Consider the following 25,185-nt stretch of genomic DNA (forward strand, 5'->3'; position numbering starts at 1 on the left):
ATCGCCTCACATGTCGCACGTTTTCATAGAAAACTGGTGCTTCAGCAGTCTGCGGGGTGAGAAGTTCAAGCGCAGGGGATAGGTGTTGCTTGACTTTGATTGCTGAGGTGTGAGAAAAGTAGGATGATGTGGGGTTTCTGAGTTTTTTCTCAGCGTGTTTTTCATTGTCCGTAACTGTCTCAAACTCGGTCAAGCTCTCTACTTAGAACTGGTGCCCTTTCCGTAGCTGCCACTACGTCTGAGGGGCAGTGCAGCCCTTCGCTGGGCTGGCCTTGCTGTCCCTTTGCAGCCCCCTTCTGGGGCAGGGGTGTGCTCGCCAGACTCTGCGGCCATCTCGGACCATGGTGGCGGCAGCCTTAGGGTGGCCTGTCAGCAGGGCTGGTCGGGGCTGGCCGTGTTGCTCCTGGCTCCTGGCAGAGGCAGCTTGGGGTGGGGGTGACTGATGAGTCACTGGTGAGTTTGGTCATTTAGAGGCAGCAGTTCAGGAAAGGTGGCGTTATAAGGTTCAGCGTTTCTTTCACACAGTTGAGAACACTAGTGGGAGAGAATATGGTGAATGAAAGTGTCACTTTGGCCATCGTCTTCCTCAGGGCTCAGGATGAGGAGTTTTCTTCCATTTTTGCAGGAAAAGCAGCGTGGCTTGCTGTGCTGGGACTGGCGTCCGATCGGAACTCCCGTGGTCGTGCTCTTTCTGGGGGGTGTGGTTGCTTGGGTCCCGAAGGTGCGGCCATACCTGCTGGCTGAGTTTCTCAGGCGCCTTGTTCTCTGTGACGGGGCACACGTGCCCCTCTGTGCTGAGTACACTGAGGCGTGTCTCCAGCTGGGCTTCACTAGGACCTGGGGGATGTCGCCCTGGGGTGGTGGCTAAGGGGCACCGCACGTGTCATATGTCCACGTAATCCGTTCCTCACCCACCTGCACCTTAGTAAATGGTACCGATGTCCCCTGAGCTGTCCTGAGGTCCTCGCTCAGCCCACACCGAGCAGTGGATCTGTACACTTAGTGCTACACACGTAGGCTGCTCGTTTCCATCTCTGAAACCAGTCGCTTCTCTGTCCTCACTGCCCCCGAGGTGCAGATGCCACACACCCTGGGCTCCTGGGGAGCCTCCTTGCTGGTTTCCTCATTCCCACCCCTACCTCCCCGTCTGCTCCGCAGGGTAACGGTCCATGCGTTTCCTCAGATGTGGGAGACGCTGCTGCCCTCCGCCTTCTCGGTGATCGTTGCTGCTCACGCTAAGTCGTCAGTGGCCCAGAGCACGGTCCACCCCCCAACACATTGCTACTAACTCAGCCTTTTCCTCTGCGGTTGTGAGACGGAACTCTAAGAGTTTTCTCCCTCTTCACATCAGACTGTCTTTGTCACTCGTTCAAGGTGAGTGGGTTAGAGCAACTGTTCTCGCATTTCTTCCTGGAAAACAGGTCAGCAACTCCACTTAGTGTCTCTCTGGCCAGCGGCATAGGTGAAAGGGCTCGGAACGACTTTCCAGATGCCCCTTTGGTGTCGCTGTCGTGGGGGAGGGGTGTTGTGTAGGAAAGGTCCTTCCTGTGGGCCCTTTCTGCACGAGTGTGGCCTTAGGACTCAGATTCTACCTTCTGGTTTTTTCTCTCTGCCTTGGGACCAGCAGTGTCTTAAATGGGGCCACCGCAGTGGCCTGGGTCCCAGAGTGAGGGAAATGTGGAGCAGACCAGCCTCTCTGTAGTATGTGAATGATAGATGCTCGATCCAAACCTTTGCTGTGAGCCACAGAGACCTGGGGGCCATTTGTCTTCACTGCAGGATTCAGCCTTGCTGCCTGGTGGACATTGTGGGCAGGACACTCAGTGGTGTGCTGAAGGAACGTGGCTCGGAAGACACTGCTCTGTGAGATTCTTGACGGGTTTAAGATGGGACAGATATTCTTCCAAGGGGAGAAGAAATCCAGAGTATGGAATATGGTATCGCCGCAGACCACAGCTTCTTGGGTCAGATTTGAAGCCCAGCGATGGGCGTGCGTGTATGTGACGGGGTCACCGGAGCCGCACGAATGAGAGTGTGCAGGTGTCAGGGTCACTGTGTGAATGTGGCCATTGTATTGTCCTGTGTCCCCAACTGGGGATGAGGGTCCGGAGTCAGTGAGAATTAGGGTGAGGTGACTTTTTTCTTTTTTTTTTTTAATTTATTAGAACAGACAGGCAGAGAGACAGAGGGAGAGGGAGAAACAGACTCACTGCCGAGGAAGGAGCCTGAGGTGGGGCCCAGTCCCAGGACTCCCAGATCAGGACCTGAGCCGAAGGCAGATGCTTAACTGACCGAGCCACCCAGGTGCCCCACGGTGACATTTCTTTAACTCTCTTAGGTTCCCACAAAGTTGTGCTTGAAAAGTGATGGGACTCTACGCTATCATAGACTCCCACAGCAGAGAGATGATGATGAGGATTATGACCCAGCGCAGGCCTTCAGTTTGTCAGTAGCAAAGGTCCAGTCAGGTGTGGACCGGTACTTCTGTGAAACACAAGCAGGTAGTCATCTGGGAGAGTCAGATGGTTTCCGAACATTCTCTTCTGTGTGTGCTCACCTTGTCATGGATGTCATGGACGTTCTGGACATTGTGCACAGTTCCTAGCCTGACACAGATGGCCTAGGTCACTGAGCTTTGCACTGGATATTTTTAAAGTTTCCAAATCATTTTCTTTTTCTTTGAAATTACTTCAGACTTCTAGAAAAGCTGTAAAAATAGAACAGAAAATTCCCATTTCCCCAGATTCCATAATAGTAACATTTACTACACCTCCTTTACCTCTCTCATTTTTTTCCCCTGAAAATTTTGAGAGTAAGTTGCTTGCATGATGAATTTTTACCTCTAAAGTATTTCCACATATGTTTCCTAAAAACACTCTCTTCCATAACCGCAGCGTGGGCACCAGTGCGGGTCAGCGTTGGCACAGTACAGTGGTGTAGCCCGCTGACCTTGCATAGACTTCAGCGGCCATTTGCTGATGCCCTTCATTGCAAAAGAAAAACCAGACCTGTTTCCAGAATGGGGTCACGGTTGCGCTGACCTCTCTTTTTGTCACCACCCTTCAGCCTTTCTTTATCTCCTGTGGCATTGGTATTTTGTTTTAAAGATTTTATTAATTTATATGACAGAGAGAGTGGGAGATCCCAGGCAGGCGGCCGTAGGTGGGGAGCAGGCTCCCTTCTGAGCAGAGAGCCCGATGCGGGGCTCGATCCCAGGACCCTGAGATCATGACCTGAGCCGAAAACAGAGGCTCAACCCTCTGAGCCACCCAGACGCCCCATGCATTGACATTTTTGAAGAGGACAGGCCAGTTATTATGTATGATGCCCCTCAATTTGGATTTGTCTGATGTTTTTCCTCCTGGTGAGATCATGTTGGTTATTTTTAGCAAGAAGCCCAGAGGTGAGACTGTGTGCGCCCCACAGCGGGGGTGCTGCTGCCACTTCATGCCATGGGGGGGGGCACCTGCAGGTGTCTCCCCAGAACCACTGCAGTTACTCTGACTCCTCCTGGGGTGGTCTCCTCATCTGCAAGGCACCAAACCAAGCTGGTGCTGGTGTGCGGCAGGGGGGTGGAATCACTGAATTAGGTAAAGCAACAAATTGCAAGGAGTTTTTAAAATTTCTGAAATACTCTTAAAAAACTTGAGTGATTCCAGAGTTAACCTAATAATGACTGATTTGCCTCCAGATGTGTGTTTTTGCGTAGGCAGAAAAGGAGGACACTCCTGAGACTTTTCCAGCTCAGGTGTGTCGGAGTGAGTGAGCCATGGCACAGCAGAGAAGGATGTCAAGAGGCTCTCCGCAGATCTCATTATGCAGAGCTTGGACTGAGGCCACGAGTGTGCGGGTCTCGTGTAAGAGTTCCCAGTCCAGGCACCAAGTGCAGGAGAGTGAGTACGGAGAGGGAGGGGTATGTGCAAGTCTGAATCCACGCTAAGATGGTCACATTTGTTCAAGTAAAAGAAACTTAATTTTTTATCAGGTCCTTTGTATGTGTTAGAGACCCTCAGCTGTTGTGTTGCTGCTCTCAGTTTTGACTTGTGGTTCAAGATGGGCCACTTCCCAGTTCTCGGAGGTGCTCAGTACCCTCAGGTTGCTGTCCTGAGTGATTCACACTTCTGGTCATTTTCACTGAGGATTTGTGATTCTGCTACCTGACTAGCTTGTCTTACTGTTCATTTCTTCATTTTTCCCTTTTCTCTGTTATTTTGTCATAATTGTCAGGGTTTTATACACAGTTTCATATTATATTGAGCTTCATTACGAATCTTTCAGGATCAATTATATACATATATTTAATTTTGTTTGTTTTTAAGGAATTGAGTGTGCAACCAAGTGTGCATGCATGAGGCGGGGAGAAGGAGAGGGACAGAGAGCATTTTAAGTAGTCTGCATGCCCAGCACAGAGCCTGATGTGGGGCTCAATCCCAGGACCCTGAGATTATGACCTGAGCCATAATCAAGAATCAGTTGCTTAAGTGACTGAGTAGCCCAGGTGCCCCCAAAGTTTTTTTTTTTTTTAAGATTTTATTTATTTATTTGACAGAGATCACAAGCGGGCAGAGAGGCAGGCAGAGAGAAAGGGGGAAGCAGTCTCCCTGCCGAGCAGAGAGCCCGATGCGGGGCTCGATCCCAGGACCCTGAGATATGACCTGAGCCGAAGGCCGTGGCTTAAACCACTGAGCCACCCAGGTGCCCCCCCCCCCCAAAGTATTTTTAAAGAACACCTCATGTTAGGCGTTGTGATGGTAGGTGTGAGACACGGGCACTCACACCCTTGCCACAGCAGGGAAGTGGATCAGGGGGCAGATAGGGTGGGCCTTCCAGCCTTGAAATTCGGGCCACTTGGTTGTGGTGCTGGGAAGGCAGAGGTCCAAGGAGGGCCCCTCACCTGGTTCTTCACCTTCATGCTACTATAATGTTTTGCTGCTCTTTTTAGTTTCGTGAGGCAACTAATCAGAACTATTCTGCTGTTTTTTACTTCTAGCTTAGAAAAGTCAAGCATCAGTCATTCACCTGTCCTGCAGGAGAGTGAGGATCTCCTAGCTCACTGACGTCCATAGAGAGCCTGAACACAGTTATAGTGTATTTCCCTTTGAACATAGCCCACATAGAGAAACCACTTACGTCTGTAACGTAGGTACCAGTGTAATCACAGCCCAGGTAAAGAAATAGGCCATTGTTAGCACAGAAGTATAGAAAACAGTACTGTGAATCTCTTGTCACATTATCAGTATTTTGCTAATTTTTTTTTTTAAGATTTATCTATTCATTTGAGAGAAAGCGCATGTGAAGGGGGTTTGAGAGGGAATCTCAAGCAGACTCCCCACTACTGAGTGTAGGGCCTGGTGTGGGGCTTGATCCCATGAACCTGAGATCATGACCTGAGCTGAAATTGAGGTCGTTTCAATAAAGGGCCCCCCTTTTTTTAAAGATTTTATTTGTTTATTTGAGAGTGAGTAGGAGGAAGAGGGAGGGAGAATCTGAAAGAGACTCTGTGCTGACTGTAGAGCCCAATGTGGGCTTGATCCCACAGCCCCGAAGATCATGACCTGAATCGAAATCAAAAGTCAGATGCTCGGGGGCGCCTGGGTGGCTCAGTGGTTTAAGCCTCTGCCTTCGGCTCAGGTCATGATCTCAGGGTCCTGGGATCGAGCCCCGCATTGGGCTCTCTGCTCAGTGGGGAGCCTGTTTCTCCCTCTCTCTGCCTGCCTCTCTGCCTACTTGTGACCTCTCTCTCTGTGTCAAATAAATAAATAAAATATTAAAAAAAAAAAAAAAAAGTCAGATGCTCAACTGACTGCGCCACCCAGGTATCCGACAGATGGCGACAGATGGTTTTTTAATAATAACCCTGTCCGTTGAAGGATAATGTTTGTACAGAAAAGCACGTGTACTGTACATGTGTAACTTGATGAATTGTTGCAGAAACTCACCATGTAATCAGCACCCGGATTTGAAAATAAAAAGTTACCAGGATGTCTGGGTGGTTTTTAAGTGTGTTTTGTGGCTTATACACATAGGAAAAGAAGTGTCCTCTTAGATGAAACCAGAGATTTCACCATTTTCGCCCGTCAAGGGGATGGGGTTGGTGGAAGCCGGGTCCATTGGTGGCTAGGACGGAAGTCTCACGGACTCTTGGTCAGAGACTGTCAGCAGGTGGTCTGACAGCACCTTGCCTCAACTTAGACACCCTGTGTGTGCTTGGAGTTTGAAGTTTCCTGACAGCACTGTGCCATGGAGACAACCACGGGACAGTGTCAGTCGTCGCCTAGTCTACTTGGAAACCTTGGGACTCAGGTACGAAGGAAGGCCGTCCTTGATGGGGCAGTATCCTGTCCCTAAGGCAGCACTCAGCTGATCCTGTGTGCAGGGATGCTGGGGTGGGGGGGACACTCTGGAAACGTACAAGCTGAGGGCCAGTGTGGAGGGTGTGGCCTTACTTTGTGAAATGCAGAGAGAAGCGCTGGGAGACAAGTGTGCCCCATGGGGGAGGAAGGGCTCACCTTCCTGGAGTCCCCATCCGAGCTGTGCACCGTGCTCTGCTGCTTCTGTGCCACGCGGATGGCGGCGGGTGTGTGTGCTTTTGGTCTGCTGGAGGCTGGCCTCCTGTACGTCCTCAGGGTGGTGGTGGGACAGACAGATGGACTGTAGGAAAAGCAGGTGTTGATGTCTTAAGTTAGGCTGAAGGTTGGTTTTTTTTTTTTTTTTTTTTTTTTTTTTTAAATCTTAATACACATCTGAGTGTTTGCTAAACTACGTGAGTTAATCACCGGTACACTTTAAGAGGGAGATGCTGCCGTCTCTGTGGGTGAGAAGACTGAGCCACAGAGAGGGAACCGCTCCGCTGGGTCGGAGGCCTGCACGCTGGATGGTAGCACTCGCTCCCACGGCCTTCGTGGCGCCGTGGGAAGGATGATCTGTCTGAGGACAGGGTTCAGGCACTGTATGTGGAGAGGAGGAGGAGAAGTCTCTCTTCCGCAGTTGTCCTGTATGTGGTGCTAGAAATCAGTGGCCACTGGGGTCTCGGTCACCTCCTTCTCTGAGCCTAGAGTTGATTCACATCTCACACGAGCAGTAAAGAGGCAGCTGCAAGGTGTTTAACCGTGGTCTTCTCGCTTGTTTTAGTCATGTGATCTGCTCATTTTAATTACCCGTTTAATATATGAAGCTGGGCACTTTGTAATTCCACAGATGTAAACTGGGGGTCCCCTTCATACATCCTAGGGGTTCTTCTAAGCTCTTGTCAGCAAGTGGCAACTCTCGCCCTCAACTGGAGTGCTGGGAAGAGTCCCCTTGATGCCACCAGAAGTGGGAGGTACCGCTGCCCTCCATGCACATGCTGATCTTTCCATGGCAGACAGAGCTGACCACCAAGACGGGTGCCCTGGGACGGACCGAGAGGTCAGCCGACTTCCGCCACCTGGTTGTTTGGCCATTTATATACACACAGATCAGGCGCTGTTTAACCGGATGTGAGATCAGGCAGCGGCCAGGAGTCTGTGGCTATTTTTAAATTTTATTCTTTAAAGATGTTTGGCTTGCATTACCTTTTTTTTTTTTTAAATAAATATACTTCAGTTATGTCAAGGAAGCTCTATTAAAGGTGAGCCAGAGTATTGAATTGTAAACCTTTTCCCCTGGAATTTAATATCTCTGGCTTTTGTTTGCTCAGTAAAAAAGGTGATAGGATTCTTCAAAAGGAATGATTTTTCTTTCTTAATTAAGAAACTGCTGCAAAATTATGTTGCTTGATGACCCAGATAGACTTGTGTGTTTATTTTAAAAGCAGTAATGCAGATTAAATTATGTTTGAGGCTTTTTTCTACTTCAGTTTGGCTGGTGTAAGAACGTATTCATTTACTAGTGTTTTAAAGTCATGAAATGTCTCTTTGTGGTTTCATTCATTAAGTGAATCATAGCACATAGGGTGAGCTTGGAAGTGGGGTTCTCAATGGCTTCTCCACACAAGATGACGCTCTGGAGTGTCGGGGACATTTGGGCTCTGCATCCTGCTGCAGGTGGGGCACCTCATCGTCCAGCTTGGCTGACCAGTGCTGACAGTTGGCTTTTCTTTTTCAGGTGCACGTTTAGGTTCCCGAGCACAAACATCAAGATCACATTCACTGCCCTGTCCAGTGAGAAGAGGGAGAAGCAGGAGGCTCCTGAGTCCCCGGTGAAGCCTGTGCAGGCCCACATCTCACCCCTGACCATCAACATTCCAGACACCATGGCCCACCTCATCAGTCCCCTGCCCTCCCCAACGGGAACCATCAGGTACAGCAGCTGATGTGGGCAGGGGTCGCCATAGAGTCAGGGTGCGGGGCGTGCTTGCTGAGATGCCCGTGACCACATCCTGATTTTCGTTCCTCACCTCCTCCCTTGGGAAAGGTGCAAAAGCCTTCCGAAGTCACAGGAAGGGGCAGGAGCACGCAGCAGCGCCGCTCCCTTCCCGGGGTGGACACGAGGGAGAGGGGGAGGTTCGAAGGCGCTGCACATGCCATTCAGTTTGCGAACACCCTTTGCTCCCAGTTTCCTGCCTGTGAAACACAGTTCCCACGTGTTCCTGATCTTCACTTAGGGACTCTCTGTGTTTGAGTGTCAGTTGAAGGGGCAGGTGATTAGCCGTTTTGGTCTAAACTGATAACGTTCTCATTTGCATTTTGGGTTTTTTTAATTTGCTATAATTTCTTGTAAATTCTGATGACCTGTACTTTGGATTGATGAGTTTGAGCACAGCAGAGCGACAGACTTGTGTTCCCCTCGATATTCTAAGAGAGACTGGGTGCGTCAGCGGCTTCAGGGCACACGCTTGGTGCAGAAGCCAGAACCCAGAGCACGGTGGTCAGGTTGTGCTGAGCGCTCAGAGGGCAGTGGCTGAGGCGCAGGTCGAGAACAGCCACGGGGCCCTGCGGACGTGTATGCTTTGAGCAGGCTAGATCGCCGCGTGTGTTTGAGTGGCGCTCTGCTGTGAGGCGGGGCGGAGCCCGCTTGCGCCAATCTTCTGGGTTCCTTTGGCGCTCAGAAGAGGGGACTAGTGACCTTAGCTGTGAGTGATGGGAATGGAGGTGCACCGCGAGCGCCATGCTGCTCTGTTGATCTGGCTCCTGCCGTCCAGGTCTGTCCAGGGCACAGCTGGGAGGCGGGGGGTGGGAGGGGGGGTTTGTCTCGCCTGTCCAGGCTGATGCTGCGTGTGGCAGAGCCAGGGAGGGCACACGGAGAGCTGGCGACTCTGGTTTACACCTTGCAGCTGAACACTTCTGTTTCTTATCTCAAAACCAGCATCGGCAGTCGGCCTTCTGGAAAGTAACTGTGTGTCGGGTTTATTCGTAGGCAGAGGGAGTGACGAGTGGACTGGCTGCCACTCCTGTGGCCCCAGGCCTGGTGTCTTGCGTGGCAGCGGCTGTTGGCTCGGGCCCCTCCCTTCTCTGTCTCCTCCTGCGGCCGCTCTGTAGCCGCTGCTTCTGTTCCCCACTTGGTTGAATTCTTCTGTGTGTGACTGTGTAGTCCAAGTAGCCACTGTGTCCGTGGAGAGGCAGCAGCCAGCAACCACCTGGCCACATTGTGGTTCAGCACGGGGTGAAAGTATGCAGAATTCAGAGGACCAGGAGCAAGCCCTATGTGGCCCGTGGGAGGGCAGCCCACAGCGGGTGCAGCAGCCTTGGAGGCAGCTCTCTGGACAAGTGGTGTAGACGTGGCGGGGGGTGGGGGAGCAACTCCCCATCCAGCCTCTCCTCACCTCCTGCTCTGTCTTCTTCTTGTTTTCCCTACGCGTCTCTCCTCCCGCTCCCGTCCCTCACGATGTGGCCCGTGTTGAGCCAGGTCGTACCCTCACTGGGCAGAACCGCAGCGTGGGAGCCCGGCTGCGGACGGCTGATGGGCAGAGTGCACTTGCCTTTTCCAGACCCAGCATCCAGCCCCGTAGGGCCACTCACCTTCCCTGCGTCAGCACTTCTCACACGGTGCCGGTCTTTAAGACGGTGAAGTGTAAGTTCCGTGCGGTGCTGCTGCTCCTCTCCCCCGTCCTCTGGGAGTGGTTCCTGGCCTGGAGCAAACCCCTGTCCGGGGAGCGCGGGTCTCGGTCCTGCGTGTTCCTGGGGAGCGGCTGGGCCAAGAGGGTGTCACCCCCTTCCCTTCCCTCTCCTCCCCTACTTTCAGCTTGGGTTTTGGAGGTAACTCCTGTTTCTTAGGTACTTTTTCCAGAAATTTTCTGTGTATTCATAGTACTTGTCTTTTCCTCCAAACACGGCTCCTCCGGTCCAACCGCACATACTGTTGGATATCTCGGTGGGTTTCTTAAGCTGTTCTACCTTGGCGTCCTTCCGCTGCCATGGCTCATTCTCTTTATTAAAGTCTGATCCTGCATAGAAAAGGGAGCAGAAGCACAAATGTGTGGTTTGGGGAATCACCGCAGATGAGTGTGGATGGCCTTCAGTTATCACCAAGATCAAGAAGCAGCACCCTAGCCCTGCCTGGTGAAAAACAGCACACGTGTTGCCAAATGGGTCCCTTGGGTGTCTGGCTGGCTCAGCCGATGAAACGCGCAACTCTTGATCTTGGAGTCGTGTGTTCCAGCCCCATGTTGGGGGTAGAGTTTGCTTTAAAAATAAATGAATAGGGATGCCTGGGTGGCTCAGTGGGTTAAGCAACTGCCTTCAGCTCAGGTCATGATCCTGGAGTCCCAGGATCGAGTCCTGCATCGGGCTCCCAGCTCCACGGGGAGTCTGCTTCTCCCTCTGACCTTCTCCTCTCATGCTGTCTCTCACTGTTTCTCTCAAATAAATAAAATCTTTAATACATACATACGTACATAATTGGGAAAAGGAAAAATCGGTTCCTCTTTCTGTGTTTGGGGTGTGTTGTGTCCAGCTGACCTGACACATGTGGTCCAGGCCCTCAGGCCACCTGGGTCCGTGTCCCTGGCCTCATCCCCTCTCTGTGCTGCCTGTGCTTGGCCTGGCCGCCTTCCTCTCTCTCCAAACTGTCCCTGACCTTTCTGGTGTAGCTGGAGGCCATGTCCTTGGTGGGGAGGGAGTCAGTGGAGCATGTGCCCTAGTCCCTTTGCCAGCCTGGAGCCCTGGGGCCATCGCCAAATAAAAGTCGGTTCTGTGTTCTTGGTAAGTTCTAGAACCATCCTGAGCCTCAGTTTCCTCACTGGTGCAACAGGTGGGCCACCACCCCCTTTGAGAGTTTGTTTTCTGATTATGTAAAATAATAGATGTGAAGCCGATACCTGATTCCCTGTGTTCCCTGGAGTGATCCTGAACTTTACAGAGAACCAGTGAGGCCATGTTTTATAGGAAATGCTGATATGCTCCTGCTTTGTACTTGAAATCAGAATGGGTCATGGAAGCACAGTGCAACATCCGTTCTGTAATAGACTGACGGCCGTGCAATACGTTCTGTAATAGACTGATGGCAGTGACCTTTTCCCGCCCACAGTGCCGCAAACTCCTGCCCGTCGAGCCCCCGGGGAGCAGGGTCTTCTGGGTACAAAATGGGCCGTGTGATACCAGCTGACCTCAATTTAATGGCCGACGGCTCGCAGCCAGAAAATGAAAAAGAAGCTTCTGGTGGAGACAGCCCAAAGGTAAATGTTTTATAGCCTTGAAACAGAACCCAGGGGCCATCACGCAGCCAGCTGTCCTCCCTTCATTGTCTGCAGGTCTGCAAACATCCCCATGAGGGCTTTTGAGAAGTGCACGTCAGAGTGGTTGCACGCCTGGTTTGGGGCCCCTCCCTTTTGAGCATATTCTTAGGGTGGAGGTTTTGAATTCTTTTGGTCATTCAGCACTGGGTGCTGCCCAGTGGCAGCTGTGGGCCCAGGTGCTGGGAGCCGGCTGGTGGAGGACAAGAGAATCTTGTGGTCCTCACAAGGTGAAGTGCACTGTGTCCGGGGAAACCATTCCTGGGGTTTCGTCCTGGCGTCCCAGACACGGAACAGCGTGTGTGCACTTGTGTCTGAGTGCACGTGGGCACCGAACACACGTTTTTGGTCCACACTGTGACCGTGCGTGTTTTTATTCTTTGACGCAGTAATGCCCCTTCTAGGATTGTGTCTAAAGGAAATGGCAAAAATCTCAAACATAAGTTTATATAAAATAGAAAATTGAAAGCAGCCTAAATGACCCATAAGAGAAGTTCAGTCAAGGAGGGAACTGCCATGCAGCGTGGCTGCCGGTGTGGAAGAGCCCTGGGCACCATGCTGAGTGAGAGACATAGGCAACGCACAATATTATTTTAATGACCTACGTGTAAAGTGTTACGTGTTTGCGCAGTAGAGCCTGGCCCAGCCCTGGGATGGGTGCGCCGCAGCCTGTCTGCTACAGCCAGGAGCCTCATACGTGCGGGGCGCTGGGCAGGGGAGGCAGGCACAGAGAGGCGCCCTATGTGTGATTCCGTTGTGTCCATTTGCCTGTTTAAAATCAGAACTGAATTGTGTTTTTTCAGGATGCATTCTGAGATGATAAAACTTTTAATTAATCACAGTGAGATTATGATTTCTATAAAATGTCAGGAGTAACAGTAGAAGCTGTGGGCTCAGGGGGCATATGGAAGCTTCTGGAATGTGGACTGCGTTCTCTTTTGACCTAGTGTTGGTTGTACTGACATTCACTTTATAAAAATTTGTTTTCAGCTGATAAAGATGTATTAGGGGCTTTCCTACCTGTGTTACATTTTTCAATAAAAAAAGTTCTTAGGAGCATACTTAAGGGTAACAAGGAGACCCACCGAATGGCATAGAGCAGTGAAGTGAAGAGAGCTTCGTTCTCTCTTCCTGGTCCCTGGGGTGGTCTCCAGTGATGCTGGTCTGCCTGGCCCTTTTGCGTAACTCAGAGTGTGTCTACTCAGGAGAGAAGAGGTAGAACCCAGCCTAAGTGCTCAGGAAATACTAGTTATTTAAAAGTCGGATGCTGGGGCTGTAGATGATTCCGTCTTTCTGTGTGGAACAGGTCCCCACTGCTGGCTCTCAGGACGGAGTGTGGCCTGGGCAGTTGAAGCCCATGCTCCTCTCCTTGCAGGTCTGTCTTCCTGCCTCGTCTGTCAGTCCTCTGCTTATCTCTTCTTTTACTCTGTTTGTGTTTATTCCCAAACAGTGTCTAAATTGCTCGTTTTTAAAACCTCATGTAACAAGTATTTTCTTGAACATATTCTTTTGCAGCTTCTCGTTTGCATTCACTGTTATGCTTCGTGGTTCATTTAAGTTGGTTCATACATTTTCCTGTTCACAACCAGGATGTACCCTCTCCACAGTTGGCTTATTATTACGCACATGTATGTGGGGTTCTGAGTTGTTACAGTGATAAGGAGCCGCTTGTGACCCAGAGTGTGCCGGGAGCAGGGCTGTCCGTGTTCCGCAGCGCGCACAGCAGCCCCGCGTGCGGGAGTGGCACCCGCCTGAGTGCCTGAGACCCCAGGGTTGGAGCCCGGCGTTTGGTATATGGTGCTCCCCTCTGTGGGGCTTCCTAACGTGAGGAGCTTCTCAGTTGATGGGACAGGGTTGTTCCGAGTGGTTGTCACTTTGGCCCTCGTGTGTATGAGGACCCAGCAGGGCCTGGGAGGGAGTGCTGGCTCCCTCCTCGCCGAGCCATCCCAGCCGTTCCCTTGGTTGCTAGATCCATGTGACGGGCCTCTGGCCGTGATTTGACATGTGTTGCCCTGGACTCTGCTGAGGTTAAGTAGCTTTTTTCTTTTCCTTATGTTTTTCGTTTTTGCTGTGTGGAGTTTCTCCTTATGTGATTTTCGTGTTCATTTTTATGCTGCTTGTACACTTTTCCATTTGCTTCCTATAAACTTTCCAAATGCTTTTCAGTCAGATTATATTATTTTCATAGGAGAACTAAGCATTTCGTAGGAACACTTAAAAACACCAACAGTCCTGAATTTTAGTAAATTAAGTAAAAATTTTGATAACTTCAGTAATCTCTCTTTTTTCTTTTTTAACTTGAATACAGGATGATTCAAAGCCACCTTATTCCTACGCACAATTAATCGTACAAGCAATCACGATGGCTCCTGATAAGCAGCTTACTCTGAATGGGATTTATACTCACATCACCAAAAATTACCCATACTACAGGACAGCGGACAAGGGCTGGCAGGTAAATCCGTTTCGGTTTGTTATGAAATCTAACTGTGACATGTCAGTAGATGCTGATTGACAACTGAGAGGACACTTAAGCTGCTTTCCGTGCCATGGGCACAGGGCAACGGTAGAGTGAGGTGAGGGAGACCCTCTTTGGCTCAGGGAGGAGGAAGTGTTGGAGGCCACTGTCCCCATGCTGGGATCTTCATGCAGAGCGGAAGGAGTAGTGGCTCTAGAAGCAGACCTCAGCCTCTAGTTTTTATGGTCACTGTCCCCACAGATGGGAAAACGTGGATTATTTGAAAAGTTTCCCTTTAACCCCTGCAGTTAATCCCCTGTTAAAACCCCAGCCCATCCTTCACTTAGGCTTTCTTCTCTCTTCCTTTTCTGCATCTGCTGGCATACTTAGCTTCTTGAAGTCTACACAGAGATGGTTTTCACACTGTTTGATCAAGGAACCTTTTCTTCAAACCTTTCTCCCACAGATAACGGCGGTGCTGCCCTGTGCACCACGCTTTCAGATCACTCCTGGGGTGTCTGGAACCTGGGCCTTCTCAGAGCACCTTTGAAAATCAGTGCATATTTCCTTGTTCAGCTTTTTAATTTAGTTTAGTTTTTAAACTTCGACATTGTAGTTTTCTTCTCTTCTGTGTGTCTGTGTTCTCTGTGTCTGCTTACTGGACATACAGTAGGACATCTCTAATTCAGACAGTATGGGAAAGGCAAATCTGAAATACAGAGTATTAAAAGTATAATGAAAGAAGAAACATACTTTTGTAATTCTTGAATTCATTTAGGTCCCAGGGAATGGCAACAGTCTTCTTTCGGGCTTATTGAGTAAATGATCTTTTGAGAAATGTGTCTGGTGAGCCATAACCCTAACCTAGTGTTGGGGTGCGAGGAGCCGTTGTCTATTTAATGAGGGCAAAACCTTTCTCTTCCTCCTGTAGACATGTTATAATAATAATGGTCCACCAGCCAAACCCTGAACTTTTCCTTTGTAAGGGGCCTTTAGTCATAGAAGGGTCTTTGATTGTGGAAGGTACAAAGTAAGACGCAGCTTCCCCTCCTGGCCTGGGACAGCTGCTCCCCGCCTGCCTCCCTGTGCACAGCTAGGTGCCTTTCTTCATTGGCCATGGGGAAAATGCTGGGCGTGGAGAACACATCCATATCGAGCTACGTGACAGGTTTCTCGGTACATTGGACAAGAAATCCCGGTGATACTGACATATTTTAATCTAGAACAGTGAGGTTGTGCTTCAGAGAACATGTAAAACGAAGGAAGCAGAACCAGATGATGGTCTGTGTCCGTGTCTGGTGATTGCACCTGGAACAGAGTGCCCTGTGGGTGGGCAGGCGTGGTCTCAGAATGCCCGTCAGGAGTGTGGTAGGTTTTCGTTCAGCTCATTGTGTGCAGGAGTCTGGTGACTGGAAACACCAGTTAGCTGGGCTTAGTGGGCGTGAGTATTCCTGAAAAGCCTGGCCCGACTCTGAATGATCCCTTCCCACCGTGTTCCCTAACATTCGTTTATGTGGCAGCTGCTTCCGGGCATCATGTGGTTTTCTGGCCGAAGGACAAGGGCCAGCTCTCAGGGGTGGCCTCCTCCTGGCTTCCGTCTTGTGGGGAGTTAGTTGGGTCAGGTGCGGTCCCCACGTGCAGTGACTGCTCCTGGCTGCTGGAAGGGACTTCACAGCGGCCTGAGAGCAGAGAGGATAAACAGAAGTGCTGCACGGCAGACACCCTCTCTGTTCAGCTGTCACTAATGTTTTCATTGCACCGTCATCGTCTCTCTAGACGAGGTCCGTGCGGGTGATTCTGTGTGCCTCTTGTCCGTGTTGGGCCGTTCCTGGGACCTTTCGCACCTCCTGGCTCCAGCACTTCAGCAGAAAAGGGATTTCCTGCTGTGTCCTCCCTTTAATTTATGGACATGCACTCAGTTTCTTTCTGTCCTCACAGGTCCTTAGCTGTCCCCAGTCTTGACACACATGTGTCCTTTTTCTGTCATGAGAATTTTCTAAGGTGCCCTTCCAAAGTGACCATGCTTAAGGTCTGTATGTATGAGACCTTCTTCCCATTTCCTCACTCTTGGCTTAAAACAAAAAAGCCTTTCCATTTTGCAACCTTCTTTTATAAAAGAGCCAGGTCCATTTTCTTTGCTAGATTTTCTTTACACAGAGTCACTTAAAACACCTCTTTTTATTTTATTTATTTTTTAAAAGATTATTTATTTATTTGACAGACAGAGATCACAAGTAGGCAGAGAGGCAGGCAGAGGGAGAGGAGGAAGCAGGCTCCCCGCCGAGCAGAGAGCCCGATGTGGGGCTCGATCCCAGGACCCTGAGACCATGACCTGAGCCGAAGGCAGAGGCTTTAACCCACTGAGCCACCCAGGCGCCCGTAAAACAGTCTGTTTTTAAAATTTGGGCTTCCAGGGGCTCCTGGATGGTTCATCTGTTGGTTAAGCATCCATCTCCTAACTGGTTTCTGCTCAGGTCATGATCTTAGGGTTGTGGGATCAGGCCCTGTGTTGGACTCTGTGCTTAGTGGGGCATCTGCTTGGGGTTCTCGCTCCCTCTGCCTCTCCCCCCAGCTCGTGCTTGCCTGCTCTCTCTAAAATAAATGAATGAGTGAATAAATACATAAATAAATATTTTGAAGACATTTGATAGAGACACAGCGAGAGAGGGAACACAAGCAGGGGGAGTGGGAGAGGGAGAAGCAGACCCCCTGCCGAGCAGGGAGCCCACTGCAGAGCTCGATCCCCACCCTGGGATTAGGACCCAAGCTGAGGGCAGAGGCGTAACATCGGAATTCCTGAGAGACGTGCGTTGACACTCCCAGCACGCACGCCTGTTCTGAGCACCCAGTGGAAGTCCAGAGCTCCCTTTCAGGCTTGCTTCCGGTATTTTGCATTGTCTACCCCTGGCAAAGCTTTCTGATTGGTCTAGAGGAAACTCTAGGGTAAGGCAAGGTCTGTGTCTGGAAAGATGGGATATTTCTTTCCTTTGGCTGCATATTTATGCCAGAATGTATTCTTATGATTTATACTTATAATTTTACCCAGCCCAGAGGTGAGGTATTTGTTATGAGTAAGAGATTTGAATTTTGGGCCTCTGGGCCTCTGAAAGGGAAACAGAGGGAGTGCTCTGGGCTCACCTCATCCTGCTCATTGAACTCTCCTTCTGGAAGGTACTTTGCATGTTTCCTTCTCATCAGTTTCTTTACGAGTCCTCAGTAGAGCACTCAGTGTGACCGGGGCAAGCAGAAACCAGGGTCGAGGCAGGAGTGCTGGAGGTGTTCATGGAGGACGGTGACCCGCTCTGCATCTTTACCCTGGGTCTGGGTCAGCTGAGGGGGTAGGAGGGAGGAGGGGCTGGCACTCAGGGAGGGCGGGTTCTGGGAAGCAGCCTCCAGTCGCAGAGGATTTGCGGGGAAGAGAATGTGTTCACTATTGCAGAGCCTTTTCTTCGTAGTTTGTTTTAAGGAATTTAATGAGCTGCCTTTTGTCTGCGTGTGATCATTCCTGAGTCATTAGAGTCTGAGTCCGTGCGATTCCAGTGTATGTAGCTTGACTTGATCAAATTATAAAGGCCTTAAATTACCTTAGAAATAGAGTTACTCTAGTCTATCTGTGTCTGCATTAGATAGCTCCTTACTGCTTACGCATGTTTTCTAGTCTTGTCGATTAGAAAATCACAGCCTCTTTGTTCTGTGGTTTTGTTGGGAATGGAGAGGAGGTTAGACCCTGGCTGTGATGGTGTCTGGTAGGTTCTGTCCCATTTTCAGGACAGAAAATACCAACTCCTTCCAGGAACTTGCGTACAGCTTGTCAGTGGCATGAGGGTCATGGAACTGCAAATCCCCCCCCACCCCCACCCCGTGTTCTCCTTTACCAGGGGGAAGAAATACTAGTGCCCCAGTCCCCTGGCGGGGGCACTTCCTACCTCCAGACTCCCCCTGTGCTCACTTCCCTTTTTCCTCCTAGCAACACGTACATTACAGTATTAATGGCCTTCATTAGGGGCTCCTCACCTCCCACGTTCTTTACTGTGGCTTGGGCGTCACTTCTGAGGCCCTCTTGACCCTCCCTGGGCAGCCGTAAAGATTGTCTTGTTCGCACGCAGAGCGAAGGCCCTGTAGTGTCATGGTCTGGGTCTGCTTTTCTCAACCCACAGTCGTGGAGTCTACCGCCTTCCCCTCCAGACACCGAAATATCTGCATGCATGTGGGGAGGGTTGTCTCTCTCTGGGGGAGGCACCGGTCACGGTTTGATTTTTCCGGAGGAATTAATAGAAAGGTATTACTGGTTGTTAGCTATACCCTGTGATAGGACATCACAGTAAGGGTCTGTGGTTTAAAAACACTAACTCTCGCAGAACGCGTTTGTGTGTGAGCCGTTTCACAAAACACAGACACAGCCCTGCCTGCGCCTCCGTGTTGCCAGGGAGGCGTCTGGCTCCCACAGGCTCGCATGGTCTTCACCGCAGCCCGTGACTGGGGGGCACTTGAACGATCCCCAAGATGGGACGTAGAGAAGAATTTGATTTTCCGAGCCGTCTCTGGCAGTTCAGTATTTGGGGCTGTGGCTGACCGTTCTGTTAGAAGGCTAATTGGGGGAATGTAGAAGTGACTTTTCGAGAGCCCAGAATTTTATTGTGAGTCACCACCATTTTGAAACTTCACTAGTTTAATTTTTTAATTTTAAATTTAATTATTAGTGTAAACACATGAGAAGATGTGGCTGCATGACTGTCCTCCTCCTGTTCGGACTTTCTGGAAGGCTCAGGATCAGGTGTGCTGCTGGGAGTTACTCAGGTTGCCGTGGGGAGCTTTCCTGAAATTGGCTGTGAGCTGTGAGTCAAGCAAGCTTTTTGTAATAGAAGGAATAGAGTAGGGGTTGAGAGAGAAATTTTTTGTATGTGCCTCACCAGATGATTTTGTGGCTCAAATTTTACAAAACATGCACGGAAGCATTTTGGAAATTGCCGTTCCCGGAAGATGGTGTTCACAATACTTCCCGGCCTCTCGCTCACTTTTCGCTTCTGCTGGTTTGCTGAGTACTTGATACTGGATTAATTCATTTTAGATGGTTATGACAGATTCCTATAAGCTAATTTTGTGGTCAAAAAGTATTTTAAAGGATTGGTTTATTTTGGCTCTGTTCATCTCTAAGCAGGGAGAGTCCCGCAGGAAAGGTCAGATGATGACTGACAATCCTTGGTTTCCTACCTGGAAAAAAAAATGGAAGTGGACATTTTTCCTGTTGGAAATGGCCTCCTTCCCTGCGGTGTCGATTTCCCACCCTTCCTTGTTTCCCAGGTCCCCTCCTTGCCCCCTGGTGCCCACCCTGCCACCCCGTTCCCAGAGCCGTGTATCAGCCTCCGGCCCCCTCTGGCAGAAGGGTCACACCCCACGCCCCTTCTTCACTCAGGGGAGAAGGACTGGTTCCTTCGAGCACGGTGCTGCCTTTAAAGTTGTCTGCCCTCTGCAAGGGGCTGAGTGCTAGGGTTCTGCTTTGCAGGGCACTGAAACTGGGGCACATTTTGATTTCTCAGCAAAGAAATATATGAATTCTACGTATTTTTTTATGTTTCATAGAATTCAATTCGCCACAATCTCTCTCTGAATCGTTATTTCATCAAAGTACCACGTTCCCAGGAAGAACCAGGCAAAGGCTCATTCTGGAGGATAGATCCTGCTTCTGAAAGCAAATTAATAGAGCAGGCTTTTAGGAAAAGACGGCCTAGGGGCGTGCCTTGCTTTAGAACCCCTCTGGGACCGCTCTCCTCTAGGTAAGGAAAAAAGACAATCAAAAAAGACCTCACTTACTGGTCAGTGAATTTACCTTCCATGTATTGGTCAATTTTCCTTTTGCAAGTGAAGGAACTGCTAAATGCATTATGATTAAATGTTTGGGGTGGGGATTTGAAAAGACGTGTTGGATGCTACCCGTGGACTCTCTCTTAATAGTGTCCGTAACAGTTCAGACTGTTGACGAAGTTTTCTTTACACTCTGTTCCCATGTTGCCGTTGTGGCTTCATCGGACTCGTTATGTAATTGTGTTCGACGAGCAGCGTGTTCCTTCCCGTTGGCTTGTGAACAGCTCTTTAAAGCCGCATTTTAGCTGCTTAAACTCAAGACTGACTTAAACAATGTTAATTGCCTGATTTTCAAATAATACATTATTAGCTTATAGATACTCTGTTTTTTAAACAAAAAAAAGAAAGAAAGAAAGAAAGAAATGATCATGATATAAGTCTTAGGCCCCTGCCTGCTCGCACACTGCCCGCTCCTGCTGCCAGTGGACAGGAGCTGCCTCGAGAGCGCAGCTGGTGCAGCCTGTGCTCGGCCCGGAGCCGTGGTGGCCCAGCCCTGGCACACGGGCTGTCACAACTGAGTGAGTCTCGCTGGGGATCCCTCTCAGGTCACGGGCATTCACATGGAAAGTAGGACATACAGAGCTGTAGTCGGTTGGCAGAAGACAGATGACACCCTTTTTTCAGAATTTACTTTATTGAAACCAGGCCGCTTAATGAGTGCTTTACCTGTCAAAACCCACTGTCGTCTTTTGGTGATCCAGAAGTGCCCCAGCCTCTCCCAATCACGCCGGAGTGCTGTCTGCCCACTCCAGCGGCGCCCAGACCCCCGAGAGCCTGTCGAGGGAAGGTTCGCCGGCCCCCCTGGAGCCCGAGCCCAGCGCCTCACAGCCCAAACTGGCCGTCATCCAGGAGGCTCGGTTTGCCCAGAGTGCACCAGGTGAGACGTGCAGAGACGGGGCAGGCGCAGTGGTGGCGGAGAGGGTCAGAGAGGCAGGGGCGCCAGGCTCCTCCGAGGGGACGCGGCAGAGGCCTTGGCTCCTTGGTACCTGGTGCTTTCTCCATAGGGCCTCACACGGTAAGTTCTGAAAAGCTAATAGCACTGTGTTTAAAAATCAGTGAACATTGTTTTATGTAAATAGCTGTGTAGATGCCTGAAATAATTCAGAATTAATCTGTTTCTTAGTTGCTTCATCATTTGAAAGTTAGGGAAAAATCCCCCACCCAAAGAAAGAACACAAATTAGACAAACCAGACACTGATTGGCAGCAGAAACTGTTTACTTAATGAATGGTGAGCATTTCTGTACAAGTCACAGTGCGAAGTAAAAATGTGTATTCTGGAGAATTAAAAACCGCACACACGAAAAGACATGGCCTGGAAATGTGGGCAAACTAATTCTGTTAGGGTTCCCGTGTGGTTGGCACACAGGAACACATGCTTATTTTGATATGGTGGGATTCCTGGCCGTGCTGGCAACGTGTCGCCCGTGGCTTTTCCTTTATTCTGTGCCCAAACCAGCAGAAGCATAGGTTGGTTGGCGAGCTTGTAAGTGTGTCCGGACTTTGAGGTTCCCTCGCACCCACCGAGAGATAAAGACTTTGATCCTGGGGGAGCGTGGCCCCTTTGTTTGGACCCCAGTAGGCAGCTTCTTCCCATGTACTGTGTCGACGTTTTCTTTCTCATGAGGAAAGAACTGTGGGAAGCGGTGTTGTAAGGGATCTGAGTGGAGCGAGAATGGCATTCTTTGCCTTACCTCCCTGAGTTAGGTATCTCCATTAAAATACTCCGTTCCTCCCATCGTGCGTCACTTCGGCGTTAACAAGGTGAAAGGCGGCACGTTTTGTGTTGTGAGTGGGTGCTGGAGCTTGGTCGCCTCTGGGATTCGGCTGGAGGAGCGCGAGCGACTGCACCTCAGCCCTGTCTCCTCGTCCTCCACAGGCTCGCCTCTGTCTAGTCAGCCTGTTCTAATCGCCGTGCAGCGGCAGCTGCCGCCGACCATCAAGCCCGTCACCTACACGGTCGCCGCTCCCGTGACCACCTCGACCTCCCAGCAGCCTGTCGTGCAGACCGTGCACGTCGTCCATCAGATCCCTGCGGTGTCCGTCACCAGTGTGGCCGGCCTGGCCCCGGCGAGCACGTACACTGTCGCTGGCCAGGCCGTGGTCGCTCAGGCAGCAGTGCTGGCCCCTCCGAAGGCCGAGCCACAAGAGAACGGTGATCCCAGAGAAGTCAAAGGTGAGCCTCAGAAGCAGTGGCTGCAGGTGGCTTCTCAGGCCCTGAGACGCCCTCAGACTTGTTTGCCCAGACCCCTTTCCTAAGCACGTGATGTCTTACGTGGGTTTGCCGGCCACCTGGTGAGATTTCTGGAAGCTTTCCAGTAACATCAGTTGGTATCATTTCTTTGCCTCTTTTTTTAAATTTCAGTGAAAGTGGAACCTATTCCTGCGATTAGCCATGCCACGCTGGGTGCTGCTGGCCGGATCATTCAGACGCCACAGACCACCCCTGTCCAGACGGTCACCATAGTGCAGCAGGCATCTCTGGGTCAGCACCAGCTGCCAATAAAACCTGTAACACAAAATGGGACTCACGTGGTGCCAGTCCCTGCCGCCGTCCACGGCCAGGTGAACAATGGTAAGCACTGTCCTCCACGGGTAATAGGGTCCAAATATCCAGAGCGAAGGTCCGTTGCTCTCCTTTTGATGAACGGCACTGTTCTTTCTTTTGGTTCCAACTGTTACAGTTTTAATTTTTGTCTGAGGACATGTTTGCATCTCTAAACCATAGGAATCCTTTTTGTTTAAGATTTTATTTGTCAGAGCACAAGCAGGGGGAGCAGCAGAGGGAGAAGCAGGCTTCCCACTGAGCAGGGAGCCCAACACAGGGCTCGGTCCCAGGACCCTACGATCATGACCTGAGCCGAAGACAGACGCTTCACTAGCCACTGAGGTGCCCCTAAACTATAGGAACCCGCTGGTGCTGTAGGGTACGTGCTGAGTGGTCGTGGCTGTCAGCTCTCATGGAGCCCCCTGGAGGACCCGTCTGAGCTTAGTGTTCCTGTAGATTCCTAGAGGGAAATACTGCTGCCTTTGCTGTGTGTAGACCCCTGGGTGTGGTTTACAGGTGACAGGAGGTTTGGGCGCTGGTACCCACCTGCTGAAATGCCCCCGGGAGGGTCGCCTCAGCAGATCTGTCCAGTGGCAATGCCCCCCGGGTGTGCATGTGGTATGCCGGGAGTCCTGCTCCTCTGTGCACGGAGCTCTCCACGAATGTTCTGACATCAGTGAGTAGAGAAGATAGGACAGGCCAGGGGAGCTTGAATTTTAAATGAGGGCCCAGAGAACTCCCTTTGGCCGGACTTGTGGAGCCAGGTGAAGGGTGGGAATCCCGTGTCCTTAGTGCTGCTGGGGTTTCAGCCGCGGATCCTGGCCCACGTGCGGTGCGCTGTCCGGTAGGACTGAGCAGCGGCCTGTGGGACCTCGAGCAGTAGAGTCAGGCCGCTGGCCAAAAGCAGCTCTCTGTGCCCACGGACAGTTGCTTCGAGAGAGGGTAGGGAACAGAAGTCTTCATTGTGTCGACCTCCCACTCCTTATTGAGCTGTTAAGGAACGGAGGAGACCTGCATTTACCTCATGGGGTTCAGATTCTGACTCTGCCTCACCCCAGATGCGATGGAGGGACAAGATCTGGAACCTTTCTTTTCTTTTTTTTTTTTTTTTTTTTTTTTTTTTCAGTTTATTTATTTGACAGAGATCACAAGTAGGCAGAGAGGCAGGCAGAGAGAGAGGAGGAAGCAGGCTCCCCGCTGAGCAGAGAGCCCGATGCAGGGCTTGAGACCATGACCTGAGTGGAAGGCAGAGGCTTTAACCCACTGAGCCACCCAGGCGCCCTGAGACCTGGAACCTTTCTGAGAGTTCTTTGTTTTAATCCTTTGTTTTTAAATGATTAGCACATGCCAGCCTGTGGACAGGTGGAGAAATTTGCAGTTACCCATTTAAAATGCTTTCTTCTCAGGCTCTGTGTCTCTTAAGTGTTAAGAGTTGTTCGGGTCTTGCTCTTTTCTCTCTGAATAAGTTTGTCATTGTCGCTGGTCTTGATGGAGCAAACCTGTCGGGTCCTGGGTGCTGCTGAAGCAGGTGGCGTTGGGAGGTGGATGGGGCGGTCCCCTTCTGGTTTGAGTCCTGCTCAGTGTGAAGCCGTGGGTGCTGGTGCTTCCCAGGCGTCATGTGCCTCAGAGTCCCTCACGGATTCCCTCTCAGAGTCCCTGAGTGAGCAGGTGTGGCCTGGGGGCCCAAGATTGTGCATTTCTGACACAGTCCAGGTTGTCCAAGAACCACTGGTTCCGGTCAGGGGCCTTTTATGACCGCCTCTCTGCTCGAAGGAGTTGGAAAAACTGTGTATCCCTTTCACATGTGTAAGTTGGCATCTAAAATTTTTCTTCACAAATTTAATAAGTAAAGGATTAAGTTGTCCACTATTAAAAATATTGATGTTTGAGAATAAAAATTTTACACTGTTCTCTTAAATGTGCTGCTGGTTCTGAATCCTGCCCTGATTTGATACCTACTCCCAGGACATAGCAACACCAGACAGGCCCTCCTGCCCTTGTCGCTGTGTCCCACACCCTCACAGATCTTGGACGAACGCCAAATACTTTATGCTTGAATGTGGTTGATTGAGCACATTTTTTACCCTGCAGCAAGGGAATGCAGAAATGTTAAAGATTTCATTGTGACTGTAAGGGTTGGTTTATCAATTGTTATTACTACAGTGGATCAAAACCAAAACATGAGTGCACCTGGGTAATGCAGCCGGTTAAGTGTCCGACTCTTGGTTTCAGCTCAGGTCGTGATCTCAGGCCGGTGAGCCCATGTCGGGCTCCGCGCTCAGTGTGGAGTCCGTTTGAGATTCCCTCCCCCCACCCCGCCCTTCCTGCTCATGTACATTCTTTCTCTAAAATAAATAAATAAATCTTGGGGGGAAAAAAAATCAAAAAATACAATTCTTATAAAACAAACTAAAGTTGTATTAAAGATGAATTTCTCAATCTCGGGGCTTTAAAGAAAGCCACACAATTATCATTGACGATCATCGCAGGGTCAGCCCTGAGACCTTGTTCCCCCTCAGAAGAAGGAAGGGTGTCTAAAATACCAAAACTCCTTCCAGTTTTAGTCATCTTTTGGCAAAAACCATTCTAAATTATCTGTTTATTGGTTCCTTAATTTGGTTGCAGTCTTTTCTTAGAAATCACTGGCTTGGAAAAGTGTTTTTTATCC

General features: G+C 50.3%; 1 protein-coding gene across 1 annotated transcript in view; it reads left to right on the forward strand.

The window, feature by feature from the left end:
* Positions 1 to 25,185, forward strand: part of FOXK2 (forkhead box K2) — a 68,850-nt gene that overhangs the window by 36,248 nt on the left and 7,417 nt on the right. The window contains exons 2-8 of the mRNA XM_045984249.1: positions 8,086 to 8,280; positions 11,446 to 11,593; positions 13,959 to 14,105; positions 19,689 to 19,882; positions 20,672 to 20,847; positions 21,849 to 22,145; positions 22,335 to 22,544. Of these exons, the coding sequence (XP_045840205.1) occupies positions 8,086 to 8,280; positions 11,446 to 11,593; positions 13,959 to 14,105; positions 19,689 to 19,882; positions 20,672 to 20,847; positions 21,849 to 22,145; positions 22,335 to 22,544 (1,367 nt within the window). The remainder of the gene's footprint in view (positions 1 to 8,085; positions 8,281 to 11,445; positions 11,594 to 13,958; positions 14,106 to 19,688; positions 19,883 to 20,671; positions 20,848 to 21,848; positions 22,146 to 22,334; positions 22,545 to 25,185) is intronic.

This window comes from Meles meles, chromosome 18 (genome assembly GCF_922984935.1).
Source record: "Meles meles chromosome 18, mMelMel3.1 paternal haplotype, whole genome shotgun sequence".
In the NCBI taxonomy this organism is placed as follows: Eukaryota; Metazoa; Chordata; class Mammalia; order Carnivora; family Mustelidae; genus Meles; species Meles meles.